This window comes from Bos indicus x Bos taurus, chromosome 23 (genome assembly GCF_003369695.1).
Source record: "Bos indicus x Bos taurus breed Angus x Brahman F1 hybrid chromosome 23, Bos_hybrid_MaternalHap_v2.0, whole genome shotgun sequence".
NCBI classification, from domain to species: Eukaryota; Metazoa; Chordata; class Mammalia; order Artiodactyla; family Bovidae; genus Bos; species Bos indicus x Bos taurus.
In genome coordinates, this window is record NC_040098.1 from 11802553 (window position 1) to 11819742 (window position 17190).

At 52.8% G+C, this 17190-nt stretch overlaps 1 protein-coding gene across 3 annotated transcripts in view; it reads right to left on the reverse strand.

Moving 5' to 3' along the window:
• CPNE5 (copine 5) overlaps positions 1 to 4129 on the reverse strand; it is a 102266-nt gene extending 98137 nt beyond the window's left edge. The window contains exon 1 of one of the 3 annotated variants that reach the window (XR_003508053.1): positions 3294 to 4047. Coding sequence is in view for 2 of the 3 variants with exons in the window: in XM_027524537.1 (XP_027380338.1) it covers positions 3294 to 3388 (95 nt within the window). In the remaining variant the exon portion in view is untranslated. Of the gene's footprint in view, positions 1 to 3293 lie in introns of all 3 variants that reach the window. The other 2 variants (XM_027524537.1, XM_027524538.1) reach the window with 2 other exon arrangements.
• Between the last annotated feature and the right edge of the window lie 13061 nt (positions 4130 to 17190).

A 17190-nucleotide genomic window follows, 5' to 3' on the forward strand; every position in this document is an offset into this window, starting at 1 on the left:
ACAGAGGGGTCTGAGGGACTACAGTCCATGGGGTCACAAAGAGTTGGACATGACTGAGTGATTAACAAAAACACACATACAGAGACTATAGATTAGCCCAAGAAATACCAACACAAAGAACCAGGGGCTGAAACACGTCCACCCCACAGTGTCATCTGCCTTCAGCAGAGGCGTGGGTGGGCGTCCACTGTGATCCTGTGCTGGGGCTCACACTTGTCCCCGTGCCAAGCAGATTGGCTCAGCTAGCAGTGTCCTAGGACAGGCATGGTGCGGGGCCAGTTCCTCCCTCAGGCAACAGCAGAGACCTCCGAGGGCTGCAGGGGTGGCAGGGGCCTTCCTAAGAAGCAGAGAGGGGAGGGAACTAGCTCCCAGGACAGTTTCCAGTTCCTTTGAAACACTGGCCCCTCATCCTGAGATGCCTGCTCCGAAGCCCTCTGGAACTCAGTCAATCAGCACCTTTGCCTGCCCTACTATTCCAGGCCCCTGCCCACTATTCCCTGTCACCTAGATGCTCAGGGCAGGGGCATCCCATAGCCTCCTCCCCCGGGGCTCAGTCAATGCTGACCATGGAATGCAACGGAAGAGGCCAGGACTTCCAGTAATTGGTGGCCATGGAGTATAGAATATGCTGGAGAAAGCCATTCTGTGCAGCTCTCCCTCCTCCCCCTCCTCTTCCTTTTCCTTTCTTCTCTCTCCCTCTCAATCTGTTCTAGAAACTGGATAGTTGGACTTGGTTGAGGGAAAGAGATGGATTGACGATTTCAAGCCCACCCACATTGTGCTCCTTGTCTCCTCTCTGTTCCAGGTGACTCCTCCCTTCACCCCTTCCTACCAGAACCCCATTTTCCCCACCCTCTGGCTTCAGGGAGGGTGGGAGAGCAGGGCCTGGGTCATGCCCCCGTCCCCAGCCTGATATCCCATGAAAAGGAATAAGCACCAGGGTTGATCCCAGAACCACATCCCCCAGGAACTCAACTGCATCCCTGGGTACCACCTAGGCCAAAGGTTTGAGTCTTTGAACACCTCTACTTTCAGAGAGTAAACAGGAGGGGCCAAGTGCTACTGCCTTACAGTAGCTAATCATTGTAGCTATTTATTGAGCACCTACTGTATGTGAAGCAAGTGGAAAGCAGCATGCTGGATGCTTCATGATCCTCTACTCCTGTAAGTTAATTCCTCCAACAGGATTTACTGAGGATCTGCTACATGCCAGCCACACTTCCAAGCACGTGAGCTACCTTGGCAAGTAAGATTTCTCAATGAATATGGGACCTCCTAGGGCTGCAGGTGGTTTGCACTTGACAAATGGGAGAAATCGAGGCTAAAATTTTGTCCCAGGTGGTGGAGCAGATTCCATCTTAAGGTGTCTGATCCAAAGCCATGGTGCCCTGTGCCCTCTGCCTCCTCTACCTGCCCTGGAAGTAGAGGGTTTGTGAATCTGAGTCAGAGTGGGGACTCCCACTTCCAAAAAGAAAAAAGAGAGAAAAAAAGAAAAAAAACAGTTTACTTTAGGGGAAAAGGAATGAAGTCTATACAACCGAGATGTCTTCAGAGGTTCTGGGTTCAGTATGCGAGAGATCCCCTGGCCCAGGCTGAGTGCTCAGGACTCAGTGGACGCCTGAGGCAGTGATTTGGGTTGGGTGTCCCATGGATGAGAAGGATGGCTGGAAGTGGGGAGCATGAGGCCAGGCTTTTCAGGATGGGGGGCGGAGACATAAACTGGTAGAAATGAAGACTGGGTGAGATCTGATGGAGAAGGTGCCATTCAGAGGCTCTGGGATGAAAAGGACCCTGAGACAGCTCTGACAGGGGCATGACTGAAGGCTGGGCTGGGAAGGAGCCTCAGGCTGTATGCCCGCAGGGGAGGGAAGGGCGGGCTGGGGCAGCTGCGGATGGCTGAGGAAGTGAGACCAGAGCTAACGGGCCATCAGGAATCTCCCAGCGGAGTAATGACAAAATGCAAATGGCCTTGGGAGATGATCCTGACAAAACTGTGTGTGGGACCATGGGGCAGAAACGTGGGAGTCATCACAGGAGCCCCCAGAAGGGCCTTAACACAAGGGGACAGCAATGTTCCACCGCATCAGCTCTTGCTCCTACTCCCCTAACCCCCACTCCTGCTCCCCAATCCTTCCTCTTTCACACCCCAGCCCAGCTCCTCTGGTTCATCTACATACATCTCCCCAGGGCCACAACTTGGGAATACAGGGTTGTGGGGGGTGGGGGCGGGGGGTGCCACGAAGGTGGATGGAACATCCGACCAAAGAGAGGCCTAGAAGAGGATGGGGCAGGCGATTTGGGACAAGTGCGCACCCGGGACCCCAGAGATGCTGTTGGTCACTCTGGGCAGGGGAATGGCATCTCCTGCAGAGGTGGGGTCTGCACTGACCACAGTGTTCCTCACAGTCCCCACAAGGCAGTGACCCTAGGCCAGCCTCAGGGTGACTGCACTAGGGGAGATATCCCCCCCTAGCCCACCTGTGCCCCTCACTGCTTGGGGCAGCCTTCCTCTCTGATGGAAGAACCTGCGGGAGACCCAGCTCCGATGCCCTCCCCCCAGTGACTCCCAAAGCCTGTGTAACCTGGCTGAGGATTTAGGGGTGAGAGCCCACAAAAACTCCTCTCCCTCCCCTGCTGGACTCTAAACTTCCACACTCACTGTCCTAGTCCTTTGGCTTAAGATTTTATACCCCAGTTATTGTTTTTTTTAATGGTGTCACTTCGAGTTGTTATCAGTCATCCACAGCTCAGCATGAGTGAGCCAATCTGATCCTTTCCCGAGTCGGTTTTGCTGTTGGAGGTGAAGAAAGGCTTTAGGATCCTGGGGTCTGCAAGGTGGGGGGAGGGAGAGAGAGAGGGTGGGGGAGTTGGGGTGAAGGAGCGGGGAGAAGACAGGGAAGGAGGGCGCAGAAGGCAGAGGCTGGGCACGCCTGGGAAGGATGAGGCAAATCCCTCTCTTCTCCATTTGGGGAGGGGACGATCAGAAACAGACGGCGTGAAGACCCTGCTGTGTTCGTTCACTACCTCCCTCTCCCACCTCGGGCTCCCGGATCCCTACCCCCCGCGTCTTCTTATCTCCTCGCAACATCAGCCCGGTATGCAAACTTTCCCGGATAAGACCCTGAGCTTGGCTTCCCATTCCGCCTTGGCCACCCGTGGCTGGGCATGGGCTCTTGCCCGACAGGCAGAGGGGCGTCCTGGAGACGAGCACGCTCTGGAAGGGGGCGCACGGAGGTAGACGGGGCTCCGGCTCCAGGGGCGGGGCGGGGGGACCCGGACAGCGGGCGGCTCACCTGCAGGACACGGTGATCTCCACCTTGGTGGCCGGGATGCTGCCCGCCAAGGAGTCGAACTCGCTCAGCGACGCCATGTCCTCGGGCTGTTCCATAGCCCACCGTGCCCCCACCCCAAATTAGTCAATCCCTGCGCGATTCACGCCTCCTCCGGAGCAACGGAAACCCTGGGCTCTCCCCCCAACTCCCGAGCCGGGGCTGGGCGGCAAAGGGAGGAGAGAGGAGAGCGAAGAGGGGGCGTGGGAAGTGAGAGAGGGAAGGGGGCGGAGGGAGCGGGGGCCGAGGAGAGAGGAGGGGGTGCGGGTGACGCCAAGAGGAGACTGGGGACCCAGTGTTGAGGGGCAAAGCGCTCAGGGAGCTGGGGCGCAGGGGGGAGAGGCGGAGGGGCCCGAAGCGAGGGCGCCGGGAGGAACGCGCGGAGTGGTGGAGAGAGCACCGGGAAAGGGGCGGGGAGCTCGGGGTGGGGGCAGAAGGGGTGCAGGAGAGGGAGAGGGGGTGTGGGGGGTCGAGTGGAGCTAGGGCTGCGGGGGCGGCGGGACTCAGGCAGCGCGGAGCGAACCCGGAGCGCCGGAGCTGCGGCGCCACTCGCTGGGTCTCCGCGCGGGCGGCGGCGAGGCTAGGGACGCGGCTCCAAGCGCAACCTTCTCGGCTCGAGCTCTGGCTCCGGGGCGCCAGGGCTGCGGGAAAATCAAATCTGCCCGAAGCCGCCGCCTCCCGCCACCCGGGGCGGGCCGCTTGCTGGGTCCTTGAGCGCCGGCGGGGGCGCCCGCAGGGGCCGGGGCGGGGCCGCGGGCGGGGTCTGCGCGCGAGTGTGTGTGCGAGCGTGTGAATCTGTGTGTGTGTGTGTGTGTGCGCGTGTGGCGGGCGTGGGGACGCGGTTCCAGATGCTGGGAAGCTAGGGGGTGACGGCTAGAGATGGTCTCGGCCGTGCGCGTCTTCGTCTGCGCCCGCGCTCCACTCCCCACCTCCCGGAGGGTCTCGGTACCCCGGGAGCCAGAGGGGTGTCTGAACCTAGGAGCATCTGTTTGGGAAGGGTCTCTGCGGAGCGGGGGTGGGGAGGGATCTGTGCACAGAGACAGCATCTCCCCCAGAGGTTTGAGGGGGGTCTCTGCTGAGGGTGCGCCCCAACGCGGGGGAGGGGGCGGGTCTCAGTCCAGAAACAGATTTTACATCTCCTGGGGAAGCGTGTGGGGCCGACCCCAGTGCCTGGAGGGGCCGCCTCAGTGAGGGTCCTTAGGCCTAGGCAGCGTGGGTACATGGGCGCTCCCCTATCCGCCTCTGCCCCCGCCGGGCCTGGCCACGCGGAGTCGGCCACTTAAGCCACGCGACAGAGCCCTCCCCATCCCCGGCCCGTCGTGACCACACGGCTTAGCCAGCCCCCGGGTCTAGAAGCTTCCTCCAACCAGGCAGAGGGCGGCCCGAGTTCTCCAGGCTTCTCTGCAACCTGCACCAAGTAGGCGCCTGCTGTGTGCCGGGCTCTAATCGCAGTCAGGGGAGCGAGGAGAGAGTCGAGGCCCCTCTCTGGCGGCCCCCCTTCCAGCCTGGCCCGTTGCTGCTCCACTCTGCCGGGGTCTAGCCCTCCTGGATGAGCCCCTGGGTTTGCAGCTCTGTGGCGTCTCTCCAGGGCTTCTCAGAGACTCTTCCCTAGGAAATCTCCCGCGGCCCCTCCTCAGCCTGAATCTCAGCTTTACTAAGCTAGAACCTCCTCTTCACCATCGCCCCGGCATTTAGAGCGGACGAGCCTCTCTGCCGGGGAAGGGTCCTGGGGGGGATCAGAGCCTGAGACCGGCTCTGGGAAAGCCGCGCCCTCCGGGCCTGGCTTTGGCAGCTGGGCCTTAACCGGCGCTCGAGATTCTGTTTGAAGTCAATTCCCAGAACATCGGATACAGCCAGAGTCAAAGATAAATATAAGAACACGTTCGTCAGCCTGGGTTAAGTGTTTTCCGTTTACCCATGGCTTAGGATCCGCTGGACTAGGCTCTGCGACCTGGGCCCCGACAGCAAGAACAAAGAGGGGATGCCCTGGGTGGTGGGGCGCTGCGGGGTTGAAAGGTTCCTTTCTTTGGTTTGGGTTTAAGACCCTGTCTCCACCAAGAATAAGTTGGGCCTCCTTTCCCAAGGGATGCAAAACTGGGCTTGGAATCTCTGTGTCCCCGACTCCCTGCTTTCCCCCACTTAGCTGTCCTAGACATGCTCCAAACATACTTGTGAATATGTTATTCACTGGTTCCACCAGTGTTTACAAAATACCCACTTTGTGTCTGACCAGGTGCTAGGTTCCCTTGGAAAGCTTCCTTGGTCACAATGATAACCACCGTTTTGTTTTCAAAGAGCCTACCCTGGGCCAGACACTGTGATTAATTTTTTTAATACTATTTGTGTACTATAAAATTCACCATTTTAAAGTATACAATTCAGTGGTTTTAATATATTTACAAGGACTGTGCATGATTATAAATTCTCAAGTATAGGTGTGAGGTATTATTATTTCAGGGGAGCTAAGTAACTTTCCCACAGTCACCCAGCTGGGAACTGGCAGAGCGAGAATTTGAACCCAGGCGGTTGAGACCAAAGCCTGACTCTGAACAGAAGTCTTGATAGCCTCTTAGGATGGAGCCAGGTGCTGAAGGGTCATAAAAGCCATCCATAGGAATTCCCTGGTGGTTTAGCGGCTAAGATTCCATGCTTCCAATGTAGGGCATCCGGGGTTCAATTCTTGGTCAGGGAGCTAGATCTCATATGCGACAACTAAAGAGTTTGCATGCTGCAATTAAGACCCAGTGCAGCCAAATGAATAAATAAATATTTTAAAAAGACAGACATCCATGAAATTAGGTCCAGTTGAGGAGGACAACAGTGGGAGTCATTGCAGCTTGTTGAGCAGGTGAATAGTGAGACTGAAGTTCTATCACGTAACCTTGTAATTTTACAGCATTGGGCATAGCAGCCCCTATGTCTCTTTCTAGAAAGATCCTGGAATTTGTCTGTTTCTCTCTCTTCCCTCTTTTTCTTTTTTTTCTGTTTTATTCACTGATTTATTTCTTTTTAAAATACTTTTTAAAAATTGGAGTATAATTGCTTTACAATGTTGTGTTAGTTTCTGCTGCGCGTGTGTGCACGCTTAGTCATGTCCGACTCTTTGCGACCCTATAGAATGTGGCCCACCAGGCTTCGCTGTCCATGGGATTCTCCAGGCAGGAATACTGGAGTGGGTTGTCATGTCCTCCTCCAGGGGATCTTCCTGACCCAGGGGTTGAACCCGTGTCTCCTGCATCTTTTGCATCGTAGGCAGATTCTTTACCACTGAGCCACCCAGGAAGCCCTGTACATCGAAATGAATAATTTTTATGTGTACATATATCCACTCCTTGGGCCTCCCTCCCACCCCACCACCCTTATCTCATCCCTCTAAGTCATCACAGAGCGCTGAGCCGAGCTCTCTGTTCTAGCTGTCTTCCCACTAGCTATCTCTTTTGCCAGGCCCAATCTCCCAGTTCTTCCCACCCTCCCTTCCCCCACTGTGTCCACATGAATATTCTCAGTCTATGTCTCTATTCCTGCCTTGCAAATACTTTCATCTGTACCATTTTTCTAGATTCCACATATATGCATTCATATATGGTGTTTATTTTTATTTTGCTCTCTCTTAGTTATTGCATTTCCATCGTGGCTCTTTGGGGAAAAAAATTATATTGGGCAACTTCTTTGTGCCGGGTGCTATCTCAGGCTCAGAGGATTAAAAAGGTGATGAAAAGGACATAGTATCCGTCCCCAAAGAATTCCCAGGCCAGTGGGGATCCCAAGACATGCAGAAAATAAATGATGGCGCAGCAAGAGCAGTGCTGATGAGGCAGGCATAAAGGGCCAGGGCCACAGAGAGGAGTGACCAATAGTTCTTCCCCAGGAGTGGGTGCAAGGGAGGCTCAGAAGAAACTGCAAAAAGGAGCTGATACTGAGATGGACGTTGAAGATGATGTCTGTTTGCTTCCTTAGAAGCAGACCCTGCGAGAAGGCTTTAAATGTGAGTAGTTTATTTGGGAGACGAAGGAAATGCCATGTGGGGAGTGTGGAGGTGAGGCGGGGCAGGCAGCCAATAGGGGTGGTTTATCCAGCCGGTTATCCCTGGGGGCAACTAGGCTCATTCCCACCAGGGCGCTCTGGGAGACCATGCAGCACACACCTCACACTCAGCCCACCAGAAGGGTGAGGGAGCAGGGTGGGTTGTGGACACTACAGCTTTCATCAGTCACAGGCTCAGTGGCTGAGTGCCGCCTCTGGAGAGCGCTCATTTCCTGGCACACGTCTAACCTGACGTGTGGCAATGAGAGTGGCAATGCTGGTTCCAGAAGCCAGAGAGAGCTGCAGGCAGAGGAGTACAGGTGCCAACAGCGGGAGGTGGGCTGGGGCACTGAAACGGTAAAGGTGAGGGTACAGACAGGACAGCAGCTGCTACAGAAGATGGACTTCTGCCTGGAGGACAAGGCTGAGCAGGTGCTTCTGGCAGGCGACCAGCAAGATTAAGGGCCAGAAAGCTGTGTTTGGAGACCCTGGAGTGCAGGATGAAGGTGGCAGAGATAGAATGGGAGGCCAGGAGGTGAGGGGCCATGATGCAAAGCCATGGACCTTGGCCTCCTCTGGCCACTGAGGCTTTTCAGGAGGGGACACTGGAGGAGGGCGAGTCTAAAAGACACCCCTGAGCTCCATGGTTAACCAGTGACCCCAGAATACAAAACTCGCTGATCAGGCCTGGGGCAAAATGCTCACAGTCCTTGCACAAATGAATTGCTGATGGTTCAAGAGCAGCCTCCGGGCATTGCCACTGGAGAGGTCATTTCTCCTTTAAGGGCTATGATAGTGGTGGCAAGTAACTGAGGTCACCTGTGAAGTTCAGGGAAGCCAGCCAGCAGGCCAGAAGGTGTTGCAGTCTTGCTGTCTGGGCCCGGCAGCCAGATTAGAGCCAACCACCACCCTGCCCACCCCACCATGTAACCAACCCTTGTCCCTCTGATTACAGACTGTGAGCACAGAATGGGCCATGCCCAGAAGATGTGGAATAATCAGCATCAGCGTTTTGCCTTTGCCATCCAAGACTGCAAACGCTCTATCATCTGACCTAATCCGCGGTGTTAATGACGGCAGAGCAATTTCGAGAGGCAACCCGCAGCATTGATAAGGAGAGGAAAAGCACCACGGGGCTTAGGAGGCAGAGCTCACAGATGAGGCAGCTGCTGCCCGTCTCCTACCCCACCCCCCACCCCCTGTTGTGTAAACGCTGCCCTCAGATCTGCCCTGTACAAGGCTGGGGATGATAAGACAAAAAGAACACAAAGGAGCAGAAGGACTGTGCATGGGACAGGGAGTGGAGGCCGTCCATACTGCATCTTAGAACAAACTGGAAAAAGGCCTTTGGGTAAATGCTGTCCTGAGCCAGCCAGGGCACATGGCTCGTGGACCAGAGTGTGGACTGGATTTGAGCCTCTGTGTACTCCCTTGGCTGGGTGCCCTTGGGAAGTGAAGACCCTGCACCAGCATGGGAGTCCTGGGGAGACAGGGAAAGACAGAGGGCATGGCAGGAACCTGAAACCATCATGGCAGTAGAGAGGTGAGGGAGATGCAGTGTCTGATTCCATCCATTACTAGAAATGCTAGCAGGGGCATGGTTGGAGATCATCTTGATTAAACCCCTTCTTTCACTAAAACGTTTAGAGAAGGGGAGTAAAGAACTTAAGGTCACCCGCCTCTTCCCTCAATAAGACACTCCAGTAGTAACAGTGAGGTCAGATGCCCAAGTGCAAGGTAGACCTGCCTGAGAAGGTCTGGGAGCAGCCCTGTTCGGTAGGGCTGAAGGCAGGGGCACAAGCTGGCCACGGAGCTCTCCACACCTCCAGCCCCCATTCCTCCTGGAGCTGCCCCACCATCCCAACCAGAGCCCCACCCCACCCTTCCTTTCTGCCTCTCCCCACACGGGAGCACCACTAGCTCAGTCATCGGGGCAAAGGGAAGCCCCAGGGCGCTCCTGCTGCTGGTTCAGCGGCCTTTCCTAGCCGCTCGGATCCCAGCTGTGCCCCTGCCCCCGCCCCCACCCCAGGGCTGCCTCCCACGTCTCTTGTACTCCTCCTTCCAGCCCCTCCTGCCTTTCTAAGTGAGGGGAGGCCTCCCTGTCTAGCTACTAGAATCTTCACAGCAACCAGGGGATCCACTTGACACCAGAGTCAGGCTGTGTCACTTCTCTGTTTGAGACCTTGCCTTGGGTTCCATCTCCCTCTGTGCCAAGAGGACTTGATGGGCCGTGGGCTGTGGACCAAAAGGCCTGTGACCTCTCTTGACTTCAGCTCATCTTTCCTCTCTGACTTCAGCCCATCACAACCTTCACTCCAGCCATACTGGCCTCCTTATTGACCCGCAGGCTCCTGTCTCAGGGCCTTTATAGTGCTGTTCCCTCAGCCTAGAATACTTTAAAAAGAAAAAAAAAATTATGTTTGACTGCCCCAGGTCTCAGTTGCAGCATGTGGGATCTAGTACCCTGACCAGGGATTGAACCTAGGCCCCCTGCATTGGGAGCATGGAGTCTTAGTCACTGGATCACCAGGGAAGTCCCAGCTTAGAATACTTGGCCCTGGGGCCCTCAGGTCTCTGCCTCGTCTGCAGGAGGATTTCCTGGCCATTATACCTAACACAGTGCCTTGTTACTCTTTGCCCCTGACCCTCCTTTATTATTCCTCAGAGTGATATCCTTCTCTGTTTTCCCCACTAAAATACAAGTTTTATACAAGCAAGAACCTTGCCTTGTTTGTGGTTACACTCCCAGCTCCTAAATAGTGCCTAGCACATAATAGGTGCTCAGTTGATCATACTGACGTCAGCTGGACTTGGCCTGCAGCGGCTTGAAGTAGGGTTTTGGTTCCCAGCCAGAGATGGGGGTTGGGTAGCAGCAGTGAGGGCCACTTGACCAGTGGCCAGTGACAAGGCCTTGGCCCATCAGCTGTGCAGAAAGGAATTTCCACACAGAGACAGAGAGTAGTGAAAAAAGTAAAGCGTTTATTAGGAGGAAAAGAGTCTATGGGCAAGCTCAGTGTTGTGACCTCGTGGTAGTTTGAATCACTTCCATGGGGTGTTTCTTCCAGGTTTCCTTTGGCTGATCATTTTGATTTGCCTGGTTCTGAGTCCATATTTGGTAAATCTCAGGAACTTCCCATGTGTGTGTGATCATCTCTTAGTCAAGATGGATTCCAGTGACGAGGCCTATGGGTAGTTGACATCACTCCTTTTGACCTCCAACGAGCTTTATAGTCAGGAAGTTCTTGATTTCGAGAATGAGAAATACGTGGTCTCTTATCCTTTACCTGGGCAGGACCTAGCCTCCTCTCTCACTCCTGCTGTTGTGGAGTTTCTGTCCACAGGGAACGAAACCCAGCTGCTCACCCTGGGGCCCATCTATCTGCTCCTCAATATGACAATATGAAAAGTTCATAAGTTCATCTCTCCCCTCTGAAACACTGACTCATTCAATGAGGACCCTTGGCTTCTACTGAGCAGTCCCAAATAGGGTCACCCCCATATACATCTCACACCGAGCCTTCATCCATCCAGCATTTATGGAGCATCTATTATGAATTCAGTTGTTGCATTGACAACTTTCAGACTGAGACTCTCTGGGCTCCATGGCCACGAGCACAGAGAAGGAAATGGATCTTATCCCTTTACTTTGTTTACCGAGAACCTACCATGTAATAAGCACAGCAACACGGATTTAACACCCATCACACACGGAATCCTCACGGTAACTCTACGATGCTATTGTCCCATTTGATAAACTCTGTGCCACGAGCCGGGCTAGTTCACTACCAGGGAGAGAGAGATGAGGGAGACCCAGTCTCCGCAGAAGCTCTGTCCAGTAGAGTTGGAGCACTTGTTTTGAGTGACCTTCGAGGAATCTATAGAATATGGGTCTTAACTTGCCCAAGTTCACACAGACAAGTGGCAGAGGACAGGATGCAAACCCAGCCCCTGTCTTTGCCTGACGCCAGGCCAACTCCTTCAGCCTTTACTCAGGGCTTGTCAAGGAGTCTCGGTGTCTGTGACGTAGCCCCTCATGTGGCTGCGGGGCCTAGTCTGGCGTGATGTGATCTGTGCTCAGAGCCTTGTCCCTTTTACTTTTCACCACAGCACAGACATCACAGCACGTCACTCTCTGCCCTCCTCGATCCTCCCCTCCAACATTAAACCCAGTATTTAGCTCTTTATTGTGGTATTGGAAACCTCAGTGCTACAAAGGACTTGAAAGATAATGCAACTCACTTTGATTTTACAGATTTGGAGTCTGAGTCCTAGAGAGGGAAAGAAATTGGCCGAGGTTATTTTGCCAACAAGTAGCAACTGGAGGTAAAAACTAACAGTTGTTCAGATTAGAATGAACTCCTAGATCTTTTCTTCCCTTAGCTCAGCTCCTTCAAGAAAGGATGGGTCCCCTTGACTTTATAAATGCAATTGTGCCATCTCCGAGCCTTTGGTGATAGGGGCCAAGGTGAACCTCCATCTCCACCATCAGCTTTTTACACCCAACCAGAACCGGCCACATGGTTGGCCCTGGCCCTTCTTCCTGCCATTTTCTCTCCACCAGGCCCATATTCTACCCATCTGTCAGGTACCATCACTTCCAGGAAGCCAGCCTGGATTCACCCAAGGTCACCAAGTTTCTCCTTCCATTGAACCTCCAAAACATTTCTCTTAGGTAGATTTTTCTCTCTTCTCCACTTAACAGGGAGTGTACCCTGAAGGCATTGGCCCTTGGATCTTGGTCCTCCGTAGCCTGGCCTTTCCCAGCCTTGGCCTCCCTCTCTTCTTTTTGCTGGATTTAATTACACTTGAACATATTACTTCTCAGTCAGCCAGTCTGCTCTTGGGCCTCCTGAACACTCTCTTCATTTGATCTCAGCCATTTCCTCTTATTTGCGCATCTTGGGAAATGGAGAATGAATCCTCACATTTGAATCTTCAGAAGCTTAAAAGCAGCCTATGTCACTTTCTGAAGTCCCAGCCTCCCACCAACACACTTGAGGTTCTCCTGATCGGCCCGGGGGGTGGGATAAAATAGCTGGATTGAAAGCCTTGATTGAGTCTATTCCCCAAACCCCCTCCCATTTCTCCCCCTGGCCTGGTTGCTTGAGGGTCTGCATAGGCCTCAGGCGGATGGGTAGGGAGGGGGGCCGTCATTCCACCCACACCCTCGGATTTTTCCTTACCCTGCAGTTCGTTTAGCACATCCCCTGGCTGGACCTGCACTGGGGCAGTCTGAAAAGCCACCAAGGGTGAAACTTTTTTTTTTTTTTTAAGCTATAAATTCATTTTCATGCCAAACTGCTTGTATCTGCCCGCCTGGCTGTGGAAGAAAACGGAAACGTGCACGAAATGCCATGAGCTTGGCTTTGTGTGGAAGCTGAAGTCCTCAGGGCCCTGCCCCAGGGGTGCGCCTGCTGGCATCTCCAGCTGCCTGCTGCGATTTCCCCGAGTTCTATTAACTCTGGGCCCTGCTTGTCAGACACACTTCGCATCTTGCCTCCTCCTCCTCCACCCCTGGCTAAGAAAATTTGCCCTGATTACAGGAAGCGTGTGTCCCCTGTTCTCCGATAAGCCTATCAGGAGCCAGGCTGAGGCTCCGGCATCAGGTTTTGGAAGCGGCTGCTGACGGCCTCTCAGGGCTCGCCTGGCCGCCTGCCTGGGGGCAAGGGGGCAGCACAGGGTTGTCTCCACTCCAACCACTCACGTTGTGACCTTGAACCCCTCATTGTCTCTCTGCTTCTCGGGTTCTCCCAGCTTAAAAAAATGGGGATCATAATACCCATTCCGCCTATCCCCTCCAAACTGGTATAAGATTCCAATTAGATGAGGATGTGCTAAAAGGAAATACCATCATAAAACTGCCCAAGTTTAGACCACAGCATGGTGAGAAACCAAGTTTGGCCCTCTCATTCTACAGATGGAAGAAGCCTGCCAAGGTCACGCAACAACCTGGCTTGAAATGACCAGCCTCCATGTTGCCTGAGCTGGAGGGAGGAGGGGGGCACAGGATGTTAAGGAAAGTATTCCTGGGGGGGGGGTTTCGGGTATGACCAAGGGAGAGAGCAGACCCAAAGCCCAAAGCTCAGCCCTGCCAAGACCCAGTCAATCAACACAGAGCCTTCATCTACAAAACGGATTGGTCTCTGAAGCGGACATCATGATGTCTTGTTCACAGGCCTTTGGAGAGGATTAAATGGAGTAATCCATGCAAAGTGCGTGGCATGTTCCCTAAACACGAGTTCCTTACCGTCTTCTAGCTTACACAGCTACACGTGCTTTTGAAAAGAGGAGGCACAAGGGGAACGTTTTCTCTTAAGAGCTGAATATTGCCAAAAGGACAACTGTGAGTCTTGGATTTCCTTTTCTTCGGGGGCTTTTCTTATACAGTGACTGTGAAATGGCCATTTTCCCCATCAGCGTAATGAGGAAGAAATATTGCTTCTCCCTCCTTCCCCACTGCCTCTGCTGTATGAGAGCTCCCTCGCAGGTACTCAGGCCAGCCAGCTTTTAATGGAGCTGTGGCCAGATCCTCGCAGAGGGGAAAGTGCTTTCTGAGATTAGCTGAGTGGTGAGGCTAATACAGTTATGATCTAATAAACACACTGATTAGGGTCATTTGTGCTCCTTCCCTCCCTCCCTCACCTCCTCCTGCTGAACCTCGGCAGGACTGTGGCAGGCTCTGCTCGGAAGGGCCTTCAAGAAGATGGCTAAGGCTGGGGTTTCCTGGCCAACTTGACCTGAGGATGCTCTAAGATAGAGCAGCTGGACAGGATAGCCTGCAAGGCAGGCGATTCGGGTCCTCACCCGTGCCCTGCACCTAGATTGTTCTCTTTTTCTGCACCTCATCTTCCTACTCTGAATGTCAAAGGTAGAGATGAAAGGGCTGAACTTTGCATCAGAAGTTCTCAAGTTCGAGAGAACTTGCCTTTCACTAGCCATGTCACCCTGGGTCCATTATTCCATACACCCTTTCACTCTGTCCAAGGCTTTCTACTTGTCTTTGGGTCTCAGTTGGCTCATCTGCAAATGGGCATACTAAATGCCAACCTCAGAGGCTGGTTTTGGGGATTAAGAGAAAAATACACATAAGCAGCTTCCACAGACCATGGATCAGAGCAAGGGCGACAGCATCTTTTCTTTAAGGATCCTTCTGGTTGACTCTATGGAAGTATTTGCTATTGCTGGGCCTAAAAGACGGCTCCAAAGCTACTTGCTGAGGGATATAAAGTGGCTAAGAAGGACCTGGCTCTTTACCATGGGGCGTATCACAGAACCAGGCCCTGGGCACCGGGGCTTATTCCCCGTTCCTATGCACGGCGGACTTCTCCACCTAGTCCCGTAGACAGGAGAAAGAGCCTTCCCAGGCCTGTTAGTGCCAGGCTTACATCTCAATTCTGGCCCCATGCAGTCCGAGCAGTCGCTGGTTTTCCATATCAAAGGGGTGGCTGGCCTGGCTTGGAATCAATCCTGCAAGGCATTGGTAGGCTTCTGCCTTCTAAAGAGACTGTAAGGCTAAATTGTATTCACACTGGCCTCTAGTGGCAAATTTCCAAAATAGCATGCTAAATGGAAAGTTGGCAGTGGAAGGAATCTTCTCAGAATGACCTAGATTTAGAAACTTAGGGTTAATAGGGGCCTCATTCTGATTTTCCCCTGATGAATGAGAAAACAGAATTTCAGAGGTAAAGTGATTTGTCCAATGGTCACACAAAAGCCCTTACAGCTCACTGTCCAAACTGGTTCTCTGTGGTTTTAGGGATGCAGTTAGGGATCATGAATTACCTACTTGAACAAATAAGGACCCATTTTTTCAAAATCAGACCGAGCCAGCCTTAGAACAAGACCCTGTTTTCTTCCCCTATACATTTTGCTTCTTTTTTTCCCTCCCCTATCTGTTAAAAAAACTAAAAATGTTGCTGGACAATCTCCTGTCCTGGTATCGACATGAATAGTAATCTACCCTACAGGCAACAGGGCTCTGAGACCCTGAAGGGCTTTGTAGGCAGTAAACTCTGCCACTTACACAAATGCGCTTCTCAGTGTTTCCTCCTCCACACGTTGCAAGAATGTAGTGCCAGAAGGGGCCACAGTGACAGCTCGGATTGGCTCGAGGATCTGGGGGTAGGAATCGTTTCCCGTGTGCAGGGAAAGCTATTTTGACATATTCTGGAGACGCAATCCAAAAATAAATCAAGCTGAGGACTTCCACAGGGCTTAGTGGAAAGGCTTTGCTGCCGTACACGCTAAAGCTTGGGTTGGTAAAGCTATTTCTGCAAATGGATCTCAACCTTTTCCTGACAGAGAACAATTTTTAATTTGATTTATTCAGTAATAACCTCTCAAAGAATTGCATAAGGTGCTGAGGGGGCTCCCAGAGAGGAATAAGACAAGGGTTTTTGCTCTTGGAGTTTAGCCTGGTGGGAGGGAGCGATGTGCAACCTCAGGCCGCTGAAATGTTGGGGTGAAGAGGCAGGAGAGGTGTGCGGTGGCTTCGAGGACCACCGGTGTGAAGGATAGCTGTTTCCCAAAGGCCCATCCCTGTTCTGAGTATTTGCTCCAGCTCATTTAATCTTCACAACAGCCTTAAGAGGTAAGGACCACTAAACCAAGGCACAGAGAGATTAAGGAACATGTTCATCATACTTCTGCTGAGTGGTGACGCTGGGCTCTGAGGCCTGGCAGTCTGGTTTCAGAGCCCTTTACCCTCAGTGTCATGACCGATGACGACATATCCCTGCCTTTCTGTGATGTCTACTAAATCATACCATCTTAGTCATTCTGGTGCCCACAGGATCTCAGGGTCACACGTGGTCTGATGTCCATGGTACACTAAATGGGAATGGAAGGTGGAAGGGCACTGGTTCTTAAAGCTGCACCTTAGCTGCCAAAGCCAAGAGCCGGTAAAGCTCACCCTGTGCTTTGAATCCCTTCAATCTTCTTAATCTTCTGAGAACACTACTGGTCTAGGAGGCAGAAGAAAAGGTTAACGTCCTGACTGCCCATGCCCTTAAGAACCGCCCCCTTGCCCCAATATCATGATGGGCAAACGTGAGAGTTAGCCTCTCACTACTCAAAGTGTGGTCTCTGGACCAGCAATCACCATCACCTGGAAACTGGTCAGAGACGCAGAAATCTCTGGCCAGATGCTGAATCTGGATCCGCTTTCTAAGGGCAGGCTCCCCAGTGATTCTTCTGTGTGGTAAAGTGTGAGAAGCTTGGGCTAGACCCCGTGGGGACTATGCACTTTTCAGTCTGGGTACATGACCTATTTCATTAATCTCCATCTAAGTTACAAACTCATTCTGCGTTCTCCACATAACCTACCCTCATCTTGATCTATTTGAGCTGTGACTGAAATGAGCTGTGTCCCAGCACATCCCACTTCCATGAGACTTGTCCTAACTGTACTTCTCCAGAGAGGATGTGAACATTCATATGACAAAAGGGTCAACCAGGATTCCTTTTACACAAGCTCCCTTTACATAGAATCAGGAATTTCTACATCTCTGGCTACTTGGCAGAATTACTAGAAACTGTGACTCAGTTCAAGTTTTACTCTTTGAGGTCACATCCTTTCTGAAAACTGGCATGTGCTTGCATATATGATCACCATGGCATACGTGTGGTATACTCATCCAGAAACAAGGAACTGTGCCTGTGTGGCTCTCTTCCCAACGTAATCACAACCTTGTTTACTTCTCAAAGTAGCCAAAACACATTTCCACCACTCCCATGACCTGGGTGAAAACAGGGATTTTCAGGATTATAATTCTGGAAGGTGAGTGGTTGAGTGTCTTATTCCTTGCTCCCAGAGGAGGATCCAATTATGTCCACCCAG